The sequence below is a fragment of the Grammomys surdaster genome, unplaced genomic scaffold (genome assembly GCF_004785775.1).
Source record: "Grammomys surdaster isolate TR1022 unplaced genomic scaffold, NIH_TR_1.0 125849, whole genome shotgun sequence".
Classification (NCBI taxonomy): Eukaryota; Metazoa; Chordata; class Mammalia; order Rodentia; family Muridae; genus Grammomys; species Grammomys surdaster.
In genome coordinates this window covers 2,030,017-2,047,844 of record NW_021620675.1, presented here as the reverse complement: position 1 = coordinate 2,047,844, position 17,828 = coordinate 2,030,017, and the positions used below count along the sequence as shown (strand labels likewise).

General features: G+C 41.5%; 2 protein-coding genes across 8 annotated transcripts in view; both read left to right on the top strand.

Annotated features, from left to right (window-relative positions):
* The window catches only part of Arnt (aryl hydrocarbon receptor nuclear translocator), a 62,307-nt gene extending 52,052 nt beyond the window's left edge, over positions 1-10,255 (top strand). For 4 of the 6 annotated variants that reach the window (XM_028789642.1, XM_028789643.1, XM_028789640.1 and 1 more), the window contains 10 exons: positions 770-844; positions 1,575-1,726; positions 4,126-4,236; positions 4,409-4,478; positions 4,813-4,924; positions 5,099-5,201; positions 5,567-5,714; positions 6,713-6,875; positions 7,516-7,682; positions 8,386-10,255. In XM_028789642.1, the coding sequence (XP_028645475.1) occupies positions 770-844; positions 1,575-1,726; positions 4,126-4,236; positions 4,409-4,478; positions 4,813-4,924; positions 5,099-5,201; positions 5,567-5,714; positions 6,713-6,875; positions 7,516-7,682; positions 8,386-8,475 (1,191 nt within the window). In that variant the 3' untranslated portion in view covers positions 8,476-10,255. The remainder of the gene's footprint in view (positions 1-769; positions 845-1,574; positions 1,727-4,125; positions 4,237-4,408; positions 4,479-4,812; positions 4,925-5,098; positions 5,202-5,566; positions 5,715-6,712; positions 6,876-7,515; positions 7,683-8,385) is intronic. The other 2 variants (XM_028789645.1, XM_028789641.1) reach the window with 1 other exon arrangement.
* A 1,710-nt stretch (positions 10,256-11,965) lies between these two features.
* Positions 11,966-17,828, top strand: part of Ctsk (cathepsin K) — a 10,450-nt gene continuing 4,587 nt past the window's right edge. The window contains exons 1-5 of one of the 2 annotated variants that reach the window (XM_028789720.1): positions 11,966-12,292; positions 13,763-13,883; positions 14,563-14,685; positions 14,772-14,927; positions 15,963-16,181. In XM_028789720.1, coding sequence (XP_028645553.1) covers positions 13,764-13,883; positions 14,563-14,685; positions 14,772-14,927; positions 15,963-16,181 — 618 coding nt within the window. In that variant the 5' untranslated portion in view covers positions 11,966-12,292; position 13,763. Of the gene's footprint in view, positions 12,391-13,762; positions 13,884-14,562; positions 14,686-14,771; positions 14,928-15,962; positions 16,182-17,828 lie in introns of both variants that reach the window. The other variant, XM_028789719.1, reaches the window with a different exon arrangement.

Genomic DNA, 17,828 nt, shown 5'->3' with positions numbered 1-17,828 from the left:
CACACTCAGGCCCTCTAATGTTTTCTACAGGTTTAGCTCTTTTCATCCCTCTACTCCTCCCAAAATCCATCTTTTCCTAGGCTAGCCTCAAACTAGAAATCTTTCTGTCCTAGCCTAGGATGCTGAGATGAGTGTATGCCACCAAAAATTTTAGCAAAATTACCAGGCAAAAGTTTTCTCTAAAATGATATCATTAAGAGAGCTGGTAAAAGCTGGAGAGATGGCTCAGCGGTTAAGAGCACTGGCTGCTCTTCCAAAGGTCCTGAGTTCAATTCACAGCAACCACATGGTGGCTCACAACCATCTGTAATGGGATCTGATGCCCTCTTCTGGTGTGTCTGAAGACAGTGACAGTGTATTCATGTACATATAATAAATAAATAAATCTTTGGAGGGGTGGATAAAGAGAGAGAGCTGGTAAAATGATTTTGTGAGGAAAAACCTCTTTATCTCTAATTAATTATTCCATTACATTCTACAAGCACACATGACCCATAGAGTGCAAGTGTGGTTGAGAGGACTCCTCGCAAGAGTCAGGTCCCCCCAGCATGGGTTCCAGAGATGGACTCGGGCATCGGGCTCATGGCAGGACTCACTGAACCATCTACTGGCCCTGCTTCTTCTCTCTTGTTTTCTTTTTGTTTACCTTTTTCTCCATACACCTATTTATAGTAGGATAGAGAGAAGAGGTAACATTCACATCTCTAGCCGATGGGAAGGCGGGATGACCATAAGAAGTGTATGTTTTACTTCTCTCTCTCCCTTCTAGGAGCTCTTAGGAAAGAATATTGTAGAATTTTGTCATCCTGAAGACCAACAACTTCTAAGAGACAGCTTTCAGCAGGTAACACTTTTTTTATGGTTTGGTTCTAAGTACATATTTTGATCAATTCTTCAAGTTTATTCTAGATACTTACTGATCAGTGTTCAGTTAAGCACTGTGCTGGATACTATACTTTTCTTTATACTTATCTTAATTTCTAAGAAATATAAAATGATAATACTTTGAAACTAGACAAAGTCCAAGGTATTTCTGCTTTGCCTTTATCCAGTAAATTCTTTTCAAAGCATTTAAAATATTATCTGCTTTACTATCTTATTTTAGATTATAGCAGGAAAATTGTCTCAGAATTCTTTTATATGTAATTGAAAGTTATGCAGTTGTAAGTAGCTATAATTTTCAGGCATGAACTCTTTAAAATACTTGTATTCTCTTAAGTTTTGATTTGAAGAGCTGGGATTAATAAGTGTAAAGTATATTTAGTGTCACCCACCTGGAATTCCTGGTACTAATTTACAAAGCCGTTCATTGAATATGTCTGCAGCAAACTTCAAAGGAAACATGGAGACAGTCGCTTCTGTGCTCCCTCTAATCATACAGTCATACAGACTGCAGCTCTGGGAAGATACCTGATAGATTTATGCCCCCCCTTCATCTCCTCTTTCTTGTTGGAACAGTGAAAAAGACTGGTGCTTCATGGGCAGCAACACGAGTCCTAAGGTTGTCAACATGGCAAGATTATTACTTAATTTTCTTTTTTTTTAAGTCCACTGATGGATGAAAACCCTTTCAGGTGGTGAAATTAAAAGGCCAGGTGCTGTCTGTCATGTTCCGATTCCGATCTAAGAACCGAGAATGGCTGTGGATGAGAACGAGCTCCTTTACTTTCCAAAACCCTTATTCAGATGAAATTGAGTATATTATCTGCACCAACACCAATGTGAAGTATGTACCCTTCAGTCTTTTCTCTCTGTTGGGTTATTCGTCCTGTAGCCACTCCTAGGGTAGGGTGGGGGTGCAGTGGGGCAAATCTTAGCTTTATCATGCTATCTTCTCTTCAGCTTGGACTTACTAAATACCACCAGTTTGAAATTCCTTTCTATAGGAGTTGATATAGTTGAGGTAGGGAACAAGGTGGGTTTTAGTTGCTGTTGACATCTATTTAGTAACTTGTGTATGTTGCATGGGCATGTAACAGCATGTATGAGCATCAGAGCACACCATGCAGAAGTGGCTCCCTGCTTTTACAAAGTAGGTCGCAGGCATGGATTCAAGTTGTCAGCTGTTTGTTGGCTGACACGTTTCCCACCAGGCCATCTCATTGGCTCATGGTAGTGTAAGTGTGAATAAGCAACAGTAGTCAGTGCTGTGGGCAGTGTCCAGCCCACTCCCCAGCCTGCTGCCCACTGCAGTGTGCTTATAACTTTTTTTCCTAAAAGATTGCAAGTAAAGTTGAAAGATTGGTTCTTAAGATGGAAAGGTTCTCATTTCAGGTTCTCATTTTATCTATTTTGTTAATAATTTTACTTTTTCTTAATTAATTAATTTATTGTACTGCTGATGGTCAAACCCAGGGGTTTGTACAGAAAACAGGCAAAGAGCTATACTATTGAGTTGTTTCCCTACTTCATGATTTTGGGGAGGGTTTTATGTTTGTTTGTTTTTGAGACAGGGTCTCACTTTGTAGTCCAGGCTGGCTTTGAACTCACAGATAACTACCTACCTCCCTGAGTGCTGGAGCTAAAGGTGTGTGCCACTTGGCTCCAGGATTTTGTTTTATCTACCAATACTTTGCTCTAGTCTAGGAGGATTTTCATCTGAAACAAAGTTGGGCAAACTTTTCTATGAAGGATGGGATAATAAAGATTTCAGCCATGAGTGGACCGTATCATCTTTACTTGCAGCTCCTCAACTCTGCTGTATGAAACAGGCTCAGAAAGCACGGCTGTGCTCTCACCGTCTGTACATATAAAGCAGGCAGTGGGTTACCGTTATCCATGGATCAGAACTTCCTGCAGAGCATGGTCTCATCTCACCTTACTCATTCCTGTTCCTTTCTCTAAGCTTTTTGTTAGTTGTGGTCTTGTCTGGTTTGGCTTGGCTTTTTTTAGACAGGGTCTCTATGTTGTCCTGGATGATTGGAAACTCATTAGACAAAACTGGATTTGAACTCACAGAGACCATTTTTCTTCTACCTCATGAGTTTTAGGATTTCAGGTGTGCACCACCATGCCAATGTTTCAGCTTTGTTTCTTTCCTTTAATTTTTTAAAGATTATTTTCTTTGGCATGTGTGAGCATTTTGCCTACATGTATGTCTGCACTACGTACCTGTTTGAGCTAGAGTTGGTGACGTTTATGAGAAGCCACATTGGTAATAGAAACCAAACCTGGGTCCTTTGCAAGAACAGGAAATGCTTTTAACCACTGAGCCATTTCTCCAGCCCCTAGTTTGAAACTTTTTAAAACAGTTTCTTGAGATGTACTGCACAGGCTGTGTATCCTACCCATTACACAGACAGTTTTTAGTTCATTACACAGTTGTTCAACTGTTAGAACCATCTATTTTCAGAACATTTGCATTCCTACTCCAACCCTCAGCCCACTAAAATTGGCCATTCTCTCCTTGCCTCTGAAGTCTTAAATGTCTAGTATACAGTCTCTATAAATCTGCTTACTTTAGAGATACCACTTGAATCACAGAATGTGGTTCCTTTGTATGTCTGACTACTTTCCTGGTTCATCATGTGATAGTTTGTTGCTGGTGGTGTGAATCAATACTCCATTATATGGACTTTGTTTTTTGCTTTTTGGGTTTTTTTTTTTTTTTTTTTTCAACACAGGGTTTCTCTCTGTAGCCCTGGCTGCCCTGGAACTCACTCTATAGATCAGGCTGGCCTCGAACTCAAGAAATCTGCCTGCCTCTGCCTCCCAAGTGCTGGGATTAAAGGCGTGCGCCAACACTGCCCTGCTTGTTGTAAATTTTTATATAATATATTCTGGTCACACTTGCCCCTTCTAGCTCCTTCCAGATCCTCCCACCTACTCAACTCCATGGCCTGCCTTTCTTCTCTCTCTTAAACACATGCGCGTACACACACACCTGAGGGAGAGAGAAACAGAAACCAAAATATATAAACAAAAGACCCAATAAGACAAAAAATGCCTGAACAGAGCAATATGAGACAAAAACTCTATAAAAGCATCACTGAGTACATAGGTTACCTGTGGGACTGGGCTAAGATCTATTAGTAGTTGCTCACCTTGTGGTCAGTATATGGAGTTTATTGTATTGAGTTGTTCCTTGTTTCCCCTTTTGTGTTCTTGTCTACTCTATTTTCCTAGGAACTCCAGCCAGGAACCACGGCCTACACTGTCTAACACAATCCAGAGGTCACAGCTAGGTCCGACAGCCAATTTACCCCTAGAGATGGGTACAGGGCAGCTGGTATCCAGGTAAGAAATCGTGAAATAACCTTTCAAGCAATTACTAGCTAGATGTGGTGATGTGCAATCACATTTTTTGTTGTTACTGCATGTGGTTCATTTTTTAAAGTCCTTTTCTCTCAATTCTTTGTTAAAATCTCCTTTTCCTCTGTCGCTTTCCACACTGTTGTTTGACATATAGGCAGCAGCAGCAAACAGAATTGGATATGGTGCCAGGAAGAGATGGGCTGGCGAGCTATAATCATTCCCAGGTGAGTATATACCTTTTTCCTATAAGGAGACAGTGAACATTTTTTTAAAATGTATCTCGAGGCTACCAGAGTAGTGTAGTGGTTAAGATAGTACTGCTCTTGGAGATGCCCAAGTTCGAATTCCTAGTAACCTCAGTGGGTGGTTCACAACCACCTGTAACATTAGCTCCTTTGTAGACACTGCTGTGTTCATGTACATAGACACATACACATAATTAAAAACACAAAAATAAATCTTAACAGTATTTATCAGTGCCAGTGAGAATGTTTGTTCTATATAAAATTGAGCATTATTGATTGTTTTTACTATTTTATTCCATGGGTTTCTGTCTAGCCTGTGGCAACTGCAGGATCAGAACACAGTAAGCCCCTTGAGAAGTCAGAAGGTCTCTTTGCTCAGGACAGAGATCCAAGGTTTCCAGAAATCTATCCCAACATCAGTGCAGGTACGGGTTTCTTCCGCAGACTCCTTTTACAGGCTGAATTTGATTATTACTGATGGGACTGCCCAATCAACATACATCCACTTAAATTACAGTACTTCATGAATAAATAGGAATTTATTAAACTATATGCTACAGCCCCTTGATGGCCCTCCCCCAACTCCTTTTGGTCTACAGATCAGAGTAAAGGCATCTCCTCCAGCACTGTCCCTGCCACCCAACAGCTATTCTCCCAGGGCAACTCATTCCCTCCTAACCCCCGGCCGGCAGAAAATTTCAGGTGAGCCCCATATGTGTGTGCTGCTTGACAGGGCTCTGCGGATTCAGTTGCTGAATCTACATGTCATTCTTCCCTTGCTTTCTGGTCACTTCAGATAAAGCAGTAGAACTTACTGGACCTAGGGTGAGACAAAGAAGCCGCTTTTTCCTCCTGTTTTTTGCACCTATTCTGTTGCCTTGCTCTAGGTCCCATCTCTCTGTGTGATCAGTGCGTGACTGTCAGTCTTTCTTGTGTTTTTAAATTTATCAGGTTTTCCTTAACGCCAAGAAGTCAGAGGAATCTAGGGATAGAGTTTGTCCTTTGATTCATAGCTTCTGTGATTGAGTTACCTTTTAACCTTCACTTTTCTATTTGTTCCCTCCTAGGAGTAGTGGTCTTACCCCTCCTGTAACCATTGTCCAGCCATCATCATCTGCAGGGCAGATACTGGCCCAGATTTCTCGGCACTCCAACCCTACCCAGGGATCAGCACCAACTTGGACCTCTAGCTCCCGCCCCAGCTTCTCTGCCCAGGTAGCGCCTCTTATCTATCTGACCCTGTATGTTGTTGTTTGTTTTTTGGGGTCTTTTTTTCCTACAGGTAAATTTATTATTGTCAAATATCTCCTTTTCAATTCCTGTTCTTCATCTTTTAATTTTCATCTTTTTTGAGAGCAGCCAGATAATTAAAATACCAGAGATAACTTCAGAAATCTCATTAGAGCCTATGGTTTTCATATACTCAGAATTGGTCATTCACAATAGTTTGAATAGCTTTGATTTCAGGCTTTTTGGAGTAAATTCAAAGAGTTTGTCTTTGTTTAGGACTGTGTAATACAGTCCAAAGTAGAAAATTAGTAATTATATTCATTTATTTATGAAAATATAACATCCATCTATACAATATATAGTAAATATGTTAGACATATCTATTACTGTGTATTTCTCTTGTATAAATAATAATTTAGAAAAGTTTTAAAAAAAGTGAAAACTCAAACCTGGCTCTAGAATTGTTCTCTATACAGCTTTTGTGTACATGTATGCATGTGTGTAAAAATACACAGGAAGGTCATCCATGACTTTATTGGCCAGGATGTATAGTGATATTGAAGACAGTTACATCATGGTTTTCAATCAGGCATGCATATATTGTCTCCCTAAGGAGTTCCTTTTAAAATTGTGGTATTTGTGGTCTCTAGAAATTATTTCTCAAAAATGTTAGAGGCAATAACTAGTTTCTTAATAAACAGTATAAGTGGGTGTGACAAAGTACAGTTTTAATTTCAACAAAGAGGCTGAGGCAGGAGCATGGACCTGGGCCATATAGTGAGATAATTCTTTTTTTCTTTTTCACTTTTATCTAGTTGTCTAAAAAAGTTAGTTTTAGGAGGAATTGGGAGTTAATCAGAAGTTTACAGGTAGAGGCAGGTAATAGGTTGTGCTTGGAAGAATGTAGTGGTTGATGGGTATTGACTTCTAGGAATGCAGTGCACAATTAATATTCCCTTCTTCTGTATCCCTGTTTTTTGTAGCAGGTGCCCACCCAGGCTACAGCCAAGACTCGTTCTTCCCAATTTGGTGTGAACAACTTTCAGACACCTTCCTCCTTCAGTGCTATGTCTCTTCCGAGCGCTCCCACTGCCTCACCCGGCACTGCTGCCTACCCTACTCTGCCCAACCGTGGATCCAACTTTCGTAAGTGCAGACAAGGAAGAGAACAGGAAAACCCAACTACGAAAGAAGGAGGACTTGATAGTTATGATTGTTTCCCCATGTCCTATATGTACTGAGCAAATTGTAAGGAAATATATGGCCTAGGCCTGTTTGAAATTAAAAAAACTTACACAGAGCCTGTTGAAATGGCTCATTGGGCAAAGTGCTTGACACACAAACCTGATAACCTGAGTTTGGCCACCAGAATCCATGTACAGGAAAGAGATGATTCCTCCACCATGAGCCACACAGTGCACAAGCTCACATGCACCATACTCAAAGCAGGAAGAATCTCAAAAATCCTTATAAAAACATGCTATAGAAAACCATTTTAACTCCTGTGAATTATTAAGCCATGTGAATTATTTTAATATTTATAGCAGTATTACTTAATATATATAATAATATACTTAATAGACTGCATATGTAAATGAACAAAGAATCCATCAGAAACGCTATCTAGGGAATGAAACTTAATGTGAGGCTGAGTTTTGAAATAGAAGTGCCATTGACTAGCAGAGAGAAGAGCAGAAGGTATCGTATGGAGGTTACTGCCTTATGTGTAGTTGTATGCTGGTTTCTCCTCTCCATTAAAACTATAAATGTTTATCCTTATGTCTAGCTCCTGAGACTGGGCAGACACCAGGACAGTTCCAGACTCGGACAGCAGAGGGTGTGGGTGTCTGGCCACAGTGGCAGGGCCAACAGCCCCATCATCGGTCTAGTTCCAATGAGCAGCATGTTCAGCAGACGGCAGCACAAGCACCTAGCCAGCCTGAAGTCTTTCAAGTGAGTAGATAAAGACTTCAGAGAGAGAAGTCAGGGAAGAGAGGGAGAAAGAAGCATATGGTATTGGTTAGGGTTGTACAAGATGAAGCAGAAAGGATACAAGTCAGTGATTGAAGCAATTATAAACAAGCTTTAACTAGACCAGGCAAAGTTACTGATGTGAATTAACATGTAAAAATGCTGAAGAAAATTATTTTAACTCTTATACAGAGATTTACATCTCAAAGTAGTTATGGATTTAAATAGTATAATACAAAAATATATGAAGTAGGACATACTGATTATAGGTATAGGTATCTGTTTCCTTTGAGGGGACTACAGATTGAACGCGGTCATTTTAGAGAAGCTAGTCAGAAAGACCAAAAGAAGGCAACATAGGGTTATGTTGAACACAAATGTGATTAGGTACATTTCAGATAAACCTGTAGGGGTTAAATGAAATGTTGGCATGCATATTTCTTCCACTGAAAATATTGAGGACTAGAAAAGAGGAAAATAAAGGAACTTAGGAGGAAGTTGGAACAGAGTTGAGGAAAGAGGCTGAGGTAAGGAGTGAGTTCTCAGAAGAGCAAGGCTGAGAGAACTCCGCATCCAGACTTATGCGGCTCAGGAATGGTGGTGGTATGGGTGGGGGTAGGGGGTGCTGGGAGGGAACTCACTAAAATAAGGGTATGTGACCCAAGTCTAACCTTTTTCTCATTAGGAAATGCTGTCCATGCTGGGAGACCAGAGCAACAGCTACAACAATGAAGAGTTTCCTGATCTAACTATGTTTCCCCCCTTTTCCGAATAGAACTATTGGGGTGAGGATAAGGGTGGGGGAAGTCACTGTTTGTTTTTAAAAGCAAATCTTTTGTAAACAGAATAAAAGTTCCTCTCCCTTCCCTCACCCCTGATATGTACCCCCTTCACCCCTTGACTCTCGAAGTAACGTTATAGAAGAAATTAATTACCCAGGCTTTTAGGATCCTCTGAAATTTTGAGGATAGTTGAGGTTAGAATTCCTGTCCTTATATCTTTTGACCAGAAGTTGCACAGAAATGATTTGTACTGGAGTCAAGGTGCAGAATAGAAGAATCTGACAGCCACTAATTGGATATTGTGGCTTGTTTGGATAGAAATTCTGAATAGAGTGGAGGAGAAGAGAAATACCCTCATAACTGAGGATCATGGAATGGTAGGGTGTGAGGGTGTGTGTGGAGCCTTAGGAAGTGAGCAGTCTCCAGAAAGAGACCTGAAAGAGCATGAACGTGAGAGTGTGTGTGTGTGTGTGTGTGTGTGTGTGTGTGTGTGTGTGAGAGAGAGAGAGAGAGAGAGAACATTTAAGCTCTTTATCCCTATTAGAGAGTATATGCAAAATTTGTCCCAGATTTTTTTTTTTTTTTTGTCTTTCTGCTTGCTCTTCAAAGTATCCTAAGAAAATTAATTTTTCCAGGTATTTTTCTATTTAGTGTTGCGGCCAAAGAGTATTTAAATTAAGTCTTTGCTGCACTTAAATCCATATCCAGCCAAAATGGAACTGTAAGCCAACACCCAGCTTTCTGTTGATAGGGTTGGTCTAACACAGACACATCCAGGGATTACGCTGGATTACTCCTGCTCTTTGGTGCTTTCAACTTATTGGGAAGATCTGCAGATATTACCAAAATAGGCTGGCTGTATAAACACTGTCAGAAATCCCAGACTTGCCCATAAGGATAATGCTGCATTTTTCTGACAGAGTCACATGTTCTGGAGAGGTTATTTCTGCATGGAAACTCAACTTCTTGGATTAGCTATATTGAGTGGAAGTCCTGACTAATGAGTGTGTAAACCAAATAGAAAGCCCTCTTGCACAGTAGCCTCTCCTTCCTGTCACCAAAACAACTTTAGGTCTTCTGAAGTTCAGTGTTCTTTGTTCCTTCTCCAATCTTGAAATTGGGTTTTGCTTTAGAGCACAAATGTGTTAGGTGGACTTCAATCCCAGCTGGGGCACTTGATACTTATAGCCATAGAAATGCAGATGCAGGTTACTGCTTTCCCCCTTTCCGTCCTCAGGTGAGTCTCCTAGATCAGTAGCCTTTTTTTTTTTTTCTTAAACTGGCTCCTGTCAAAGATTAAATTAATATGGAAGAGATCTATTATGTGTATTGATGGAGGATGAAGAGTCCAGGTGGAGAGGCTCATGGAGAGACTGAGGGAATGTTACTAAGTTTCCCTCTGTTTGTCTCCAGTCTGGTGCCAGGCAATGAGGTGAAAAGGAGGCTATTTTTTTATTCGATGTGCACACATACAGTATACATATATATTTATATCACATTTTACTGAACCAAAAAGTTGGGTTTCCAATGAAATACTTGTTTTTTAATAATCAACTTGTTTTTAAATGTGATCTGAACTATAATGTACAGTTATTACAGGGCTTTTGGAGAAGGGTGGGGAGGGAGAAGCTTCTCTGAGGGGTTTGTTCTGCTTTTCCTTCAGGGTTTTATTTTTGATTGTTTTTTCTTGTTGGCCATCTGTGCTAAGCCTTAACAGTGGCAAAAATGACATGTAGCAAAGATTTTAAAACAAAGTATTTTTTCTTTTATAAAGTGTGTTGTGTTGTGTGATATTGATTGCGGCTCCCTGACCCCATTACAGACACGCACAACTAAACATTCATAAGTGACCTCTGCACACACAAGCACAGCGTAGCTGAGTCTTCATTTCAGGAGTCAGAGCTCACAGGGCCCTGATGACTCGGCAGCCTGTTCCTTACCCACCTGCTCCTGACACATCGTGAGTAGTCAGACTACTGCTCACACTGTCTGGGAGTGGGGGTTGTCTCATCTCGCAGAAGTTGCTGGGGAGTGTTCTTGGATTTGAAGCCACTATGAGACATCCTGATGTCTTTCCCCAGTATGTTCTCCCAGTTAAAAGGAGACAAAAGGATTGTGAACTTTATAAACAGTTCAGATGTGAACCTGTGCTCTCTCTACTCCTATGGTAACATTGATAACTCCTAAAATCCTGGGGTCTGTGCTAGGAATCCAGAGTCCCTTATTTCCTAATTCCTCACATGTGTTTATGGAAGTAAATGGAGTTTGGGAGTGTGGTTGGCCAAACTAGATTCTTATGACTTGTCACATGCCTGGATTTTGGGGAAGCTCTTGGACATTCTTGTGACTGGACCTAGTTTGGGATTTTAATGATTGAGATACAGTACTCATCAGACATTCTACCACCTGAGAGTTTAGCAGTAAAGTCACGTGTATCCATTATAGATTCAAGTGTTATAAACAGGTGCTACATTGGGTCAGTTGTCTGTCCATCTTTACTGTTATGTTGGGTGTTAATCCTTGGGCCTCATAATGTTAGGAAAGCCCACCATCACTGAGTTACGTTCCTCAGTCCTCTTTCAGCTTTTTGTAAATTACTTTTATCCTCCATTTATTTATTTATTTATTTATTTATTTATTTATTTATTTATTGTATGTGAGTACACTATCGCTGTCTTCAGACACACCAGAAGAAGGCATTGAACCCATTACAGATGGTTGTGAGCCACCATGTGGTTGGTGGACTCAGGACCTCTGAAAGAACAATCGGGTGCTCTTAACTGCTGAGCCATCTTTCCAGCCCTGTAGAGCATTTCTTAATGGTTGATGGAAGAGAGCCCAGCTCGTTGTGGGTGGTGCCATTCCTGGGCTGGGGGTCCAGCCATTTTTAGTTTTAGACAGGATCTCACTAAATTGCCTAGCCTAGGTTGGACTTTTAAGTATGCTCTTACTTACTTAGAGATGACATCTCTCTGTATGGCCCCGGCTGGCTTCAGACTCACTCTGTAGACTGATCTGGCATTAACCTCAGGAGAACCATCCTCCCCTGCCACCCAGTGTGTGTATGGAGGGAACAGAGGTGTGCCCACAGCCAGCTATGGTTTTGCTTTAGCTTCCTGAGTAGCTGGGATTACTGTACTGTCACACACACTCTACTTTCTGGCCACTTTTAAGCCATTTCACCTGGACTTTGTGGGCAGCTCCTCTCTCTGCGAAGCCATAATGGGTGAGAAAAACTACACCTTGCCCAGGAGCAGTTTATAGCCAACAGTCACAAAATTTTTTTAAATGTTTAAATTAGAGCCTTACATTTCTAGCCTTTGATCCCCACCCTACCCCCATCTCAGAAGAGGATCTGACACAACGTTGGAAACAGTTCAGGGTAAGGAGGTGGGTCAGGACGAGAAAGGTTGAAAAGATGGAAATTGTCAGTAAGACATTTTGAGGGAGGATGGAGTTAACTAGGGCTGTGTTCTTTCATCTCCCCACCAAAGCCTCAACTGAATAGTGTGCTGTCTTATTATTGCCCCCAAAGACAGTCAGATGAAACTAAACACTTAGCAGCTATCCACACTGGTGTATGATAACTGCACACACACACAAACATTGTGCACATGTGTGTCCGTCCTCCCTAACTCCCTTCCCCCTTTTCATCCTATCCCTGACTCCCTCCCTTATCCAAATTTTCCAGCCACTGCTGGAGTCTACTTCCGCAATCCTTACAGAATAAATCTAGCACTCCTAGTCTTCCGCTCACAGTAGCTACACTTCCTGTCTGAAAAGAGCCAAACAACAGATTCTCAACAGCAGGTAACGTTCTTAATTTCTGGATCTTTTAGCATCTCGTTCTTACCAGTTAACCTTATTTTAAGAAGAGAAAGAATATAGTGAATCGGGGATCAAATAATGTAAGTTCTCTGAATGACAACATAATCTTAGTTTATTTTTTGGGTAAATATGTCTGGAAATATTTAGGATTTCATATGTGAATGAATATGTGGCTGTTGGTAAAAGCAAAAGAAGAGTATTCTGTAAGCCTGTTTCAAAAGTGGGCTCTTTCTGAGTTCTGTTTAACTTAAGAGTTAACTAACCAATTCCTGAGGAAGAATAATTAACAATCACCTCCAAGCCTGTAACACTCCAGTTACTAAATGTTCTGCTGGATATTCTGTTGCCTTGCAGAGAGTCCATAAAAGTGTAGTCAGTGTTGCACAAGTCATATGATGTGCTGGTGAGAGGAAGTGGTTTTTAAACTTAAGAACTTGCAATTAAGCCAACACAAGAAATGCCTGGAAAGCTGGAGCTGTGAATTTGATCATTACGGAATATTGTCCTTCCATCCTCCATCTCCACTTAACATGTCTGAGGCTTTTTTTTTTTTTTTAATAAAGCAGCCACGTCACTGTTTGGGGGGAAAAAAAAAGAAAAACTACTTACCCGTGACATCTGGTTAAGATTAGAGCCATTTCCTGCCTGAAGGAGAGGAGGTGGAAAGAAAAAAGTGGATAAGGCAAATAAAGATACAGCGAATGAATCATAGATAAATACTATCGAAATGGACCTGTTCTCTCCTGGCAAGGAAGAATACCATGGACAAAGTGTGAAGCAAACTAGCTAGAACTCTGGCTCTGTAACCACTCTATGTTTATTATGTCCATTTGCACCCTTACTGGAGGTACTGGGGAAGAGAGCCACCGAGCCTTTCCCAGTTACTTCTCCCCACTGTGGTTGTCTAAAGTGTGTGCAGTGTTGGCGGAACATCCCGGATTGAAGTCACATGATCCAGTACCTCCCCCAGCTTCTGTCTGCTTTAAATGAAAATCGCTTGCAATTCCTTGTTTTCCATATACAGCCAACTGTGCCTGTCTTGTAGTTCAAAAGAAAGGATTCTTGGGCATAGTGGCTCACACCTTTAATCCTGGCACAGGGTGGAGGGGGGGTAGATCTTTAAATTCAACACCATTTTGGTCAACATAGTGAGCTCAAGGCCAGCAAAGACTTATATAACAAGACCCTATCTCTAAAATGAAAGTGTGTGTCTCTTCGAGTGTGTCTGTACATGATGTTCTTTTGGGTTTATGAATCCCTTAGGATTTGTGTGTGTGTGTGTGTGTGTGTGTGTGTGTGTGTGTATACAATTTTCTGGTAGAAAATTTATTTTTAAAGTTCTTAAAAGATTAAAAGCCACTTTCTGGTAACTTGCCTGCTACCATTTGCACATCTGAAGCCACCTGTGAATTTCTGCCAGTGGAAATCTCCCCTAATTATTCCTTTCACCAGGATGTGGGTGTTAAAGTTTCTGCTGCTACCCATGGTGAGCTTTGCTCTATACCCGGAGGAAATGCTGGACACCCAGTGGGAGCTATGGAAGAAGACCCACAGGAAGCAGTATAACAGCAAGGTGCCCAGGGGTCTGCAAGGGGAGCACATAGGGGGCTTGGATGTGGGACTTCTGCTTTAGCATCTAGATTCCCTTCAGTAACACTTGAGTGCTTTATCCCAAGGAAGTAGTCTCTGTTCTCTAATTCTGCAGCTCGCTTTTACTTCTGTGCTTCAGTCCTTCTGTTTCCCACATGTTTTAGCTGGAGGGGTAACTCAGGAATGGATCACTGGTCTAGCATGTACAAGGGACTGAGTCCAATACCCAGTACCATAGATGGGCCTGTGTGGTATGTACGTAGGGATAGCTCTTTTAGGGAATACTTCTCTTTTTTTTTTTTAAAGATTTATTTATTTATTATATATGAATACACTGTAGCTGTCTTCAGACACACCAGAAGAGGGCATCAGATCTCATTACAGATGGTTGTGGTGGTTGCTGGGATTTGAACTCAGGACCTCTGGAAGTGCAGTCAGTGCTCTTAACCACTGAGCCATCTCTCCAGCCCAGGAATACTTCTCATACTAATGCCGTTACTCTATGGTCTCTCTAGACCTTTGCATAAGTTTTGTATGTGTACTCTTAATCTTGTCTAGTTCACCAGTCAGATTGTAAATGTTTTCTGTTTATGTAGCATGCTTTCTTCTAAAACCACCTCTATATCCACACACTCTACAAACTGACTGACTATCCTGTTTAGGTGGATGAAATTTCTCGGCGTTTAATTTGGGAAAAAAACCTGAAGCAAATCTCCATCCATAATCTTGAGGCCTCTCTTGGTGTCCATACATATGAACTGGCCATGAATCACTTGGGAGACATGGTGAGTTGCCTCCCAGATCCAGGCCCACCCACTGTCTTTACCCTGGTCTGTCCCTGCTAATGCTTGGTGTCCTTTTTTTGTCTCAGACCAGCGAAGAAGTGATTCAGAAGATGACTGGACTCCGAGTACCACCCTCACGTTCCTACAGTAATGACACTCTGTATACTCCAGAGTGGGAAGGCAGAGTCCCAGACTCTGTCGACTATCGAAAAAAAGGATATGTTACTCCAGTCAAAAACCAGGTGCTTTCGAGCTCGTGTGTGTGTGTGTGTGTGTGTGTGTGTGTGTGTGTGTGTGTGTGTATCTAACCTGAAGTGTGGTATATCTCATGCTACAAGAATATAGCATATTCTGGCCGGGCTGTGGTGGCACATGCCTTTAATCCCAGCACTTGGGAGGCAGAGGTAGGCGGATTTCTGAGTTCGAGAGTTGGAGGCCAGCCTGGTCTAAAGAGTGAGTTCCAGGACAGCCAGGGCTATACAGAGAAACCCTGTCTCGAAAAACCAAAAAAAAAAAAAAAAAAAAAAAGAATATAGCATATTCTGTTATTTAATTCTACCTATTTTGTATATTTAAGATTTTTTCTACTTTAAAATTTTTACACTAAGCTGTGGGATAAAGATTCAAGATTTAAGATGCTGTCTTGATCCTTAAGAAATTCTTATTCTTAAAAAAAATAGAAAATCTCAGAAAGAGAAAATTGTGCAATCCAGGAGAGCAAATGCTAATAGTAGCTGACACTTTCTGAGAGGTTGCTGTGCATGCGTAGCGTCTACGATTCTCGATCTCTTGGTGCTCACAGGAATCTCATTAACGTTAGTATCACTTACTTTCTTGTTTTTTGAGGTAAGGTCTCTTGTCCAGGCTGCCCTCCAACTCAGTCTGTGGCTGAGATTGACCTTTTGGCCTCTGGTCCCGTTGCCTCCACTACTCAAGTGATGGGGTTACATGTCTGTTCCAGCAAACCCAACTTATTTTCACTTTAAAGGAGACTGAGGCACAGAGTTCAGTAACTGATCAAGATCATGTTTCTAGTATGCACAGTCAGGGTTAGCATTCATGAGAACTGTCTCCAAAGCTGTAAAGTCCTCACTGTACTTGACTTCAGTTAAAGGAGACAGTGGTCACAGTTGTCATCAGTGGGGACAATAACAGGGCTTTACAACAAAGACAACATTTGTGCTTGACGTCATAAAGTGCATGGAGTTTTATCAGGGTGGCAGAAAGACACACCATCAGAAGACTGATGACTGACAATTTCTCTGTGTGTTTCTTAGGGCCAGTGTGGTTCCTGTTGGGCTTTCAGCTCTGCGGGTGCCCTGGAGGGCCAACTCAAGAAGAAAACTGGTAAACTCTTAGCTCTGAGTCCCCAGAATCTTGTGGACTGTGTGTCTGAGAATTACGGTTGTGGAGGTGGCTATATGACCACTGCCTTCCAATACGTGCAGCAAAATGGAGGTATTGACTCTGAAGACGCTTACCCGTATGTGGGGCAGGTGAGACCACCGCAGTGTGCAGCCCTGTGCTGGTTCTTTCCTGTTACTGTATCCTGCTCCCCCACCCCCTTTTGAGACAAGATCTCATGTAGCCTGTATTGTCCTTGAACATACTATGTGGCTGGAGACAATGCCGAATTCCTCTTACCTCAAGCTTCCAAGTTCTGAGATCACAGGCCTGGGTTCCAGACATGGCTATCCTGCTTTCTTAATAGAATTATTTGCCATAAAAGGCCAAAATTCTCATAATCTTTGAAAACTTTGAGCCAGCTCTTCAGCCCTGTGATGTTTTTAATACAGTTGGGACTGATGGGAAGTAGAATTCCTTGTGATATGGACCTTTGAAAGAGGAACTGCAAGTTTCAGTGATGAAAAACGTAGGCAGCTATGTGTGTACTCAGTGTGTTTTCTTAAAAGGTCAGCTCTTCCTTGCTATTTAAGGAGATGTCACAACATACTCAAATTCATACTGCAGTATGTAGCAAAACTAGGATTTTATAAAATGTATTATTGTATGTATCTGTATACATGGCATCTGTGTGTACATCCAGGTGGGCTTGTACCATAGCATTCATGTGAAGTACAGGGGAAACTCTGGACTCTCTCCTTCCGTAGGCTTATTTAGATAAACTTTTGCCAACCAGGCCATCTCGCCAGTGCCTCCGACAAGGATCCACCAGGTTTGCTTGTCTACACAGCCTTTCCTCCTATGCACTCATGTAAGATGGAAACTAGGGGACATGACTTTGGAGCATAGGTACCTAGGTGTGGAAGCATATGTATCTTTACATTTACTGTGTAATGCCAAACTGTTGCCAGAAATCACACTCCTCCTGCAGTATACATGAAATCCCCCGACCCACAGTCACGACTCCATCAGAATGCTTCCCTGGTCATTTCTACTTCTTCTAAACTGATAATGAGGGGCCCAGTGTGGATGCCTGTAATTCCAGTACATGGGAGGTGGAGGCAGGAGGATTAGGAGTTCAAGATCATCCTAAGCTACCTGGTGAATGTGAACATAGCCGACCTGAGCTGCATGAGACCCTGTGTGAGGGGACAATGGGACAAAACACCAAATCCAAAGTAAAGAAGGAGAGACCCTCGGTATAGAGTCTAATCTGCCTGTTGATTTACTGACATTATTAAATATATTTCCCACTCAACAATTCAAGGATATATTTGAGAAAAGTATATACCAAAGAACCAATAATTAGTCACTTAACAAATGACAGCTTGTGTCTTTTTAGAAGTTTTTTTTTATGTATATAAGGTTTTTGCCTGTATATATGTACATATATCATGTGTGTCCCTGGTGCCCCCAGAGATTAGAGGGACATTGGATCTCTTGGAACTGTTGTTACAAATACCATGTGGGTGCTGGGAGCCAAATCTGTGTCCTCAGCAACAGCGGGGACTTATGATGTCAGAGCTGCCCTTCCAGCCCAGCTCTTCGCATGATTTGTCCAGGATCACACCAACTGGTTTGTGGGAAAATGCCAGGCTGATTTTCTTAAGTCCATTCGCAAGATACTTTATTTTATTTGTAGACTGTGTATTTCATTTGTGCCTCTCTTCTCTCTCTCTCTCTCTCTCTCTGTCTCTCTCTCTCTCTCTGGTTACTGTGACCATATCTAGTCTGCTCCT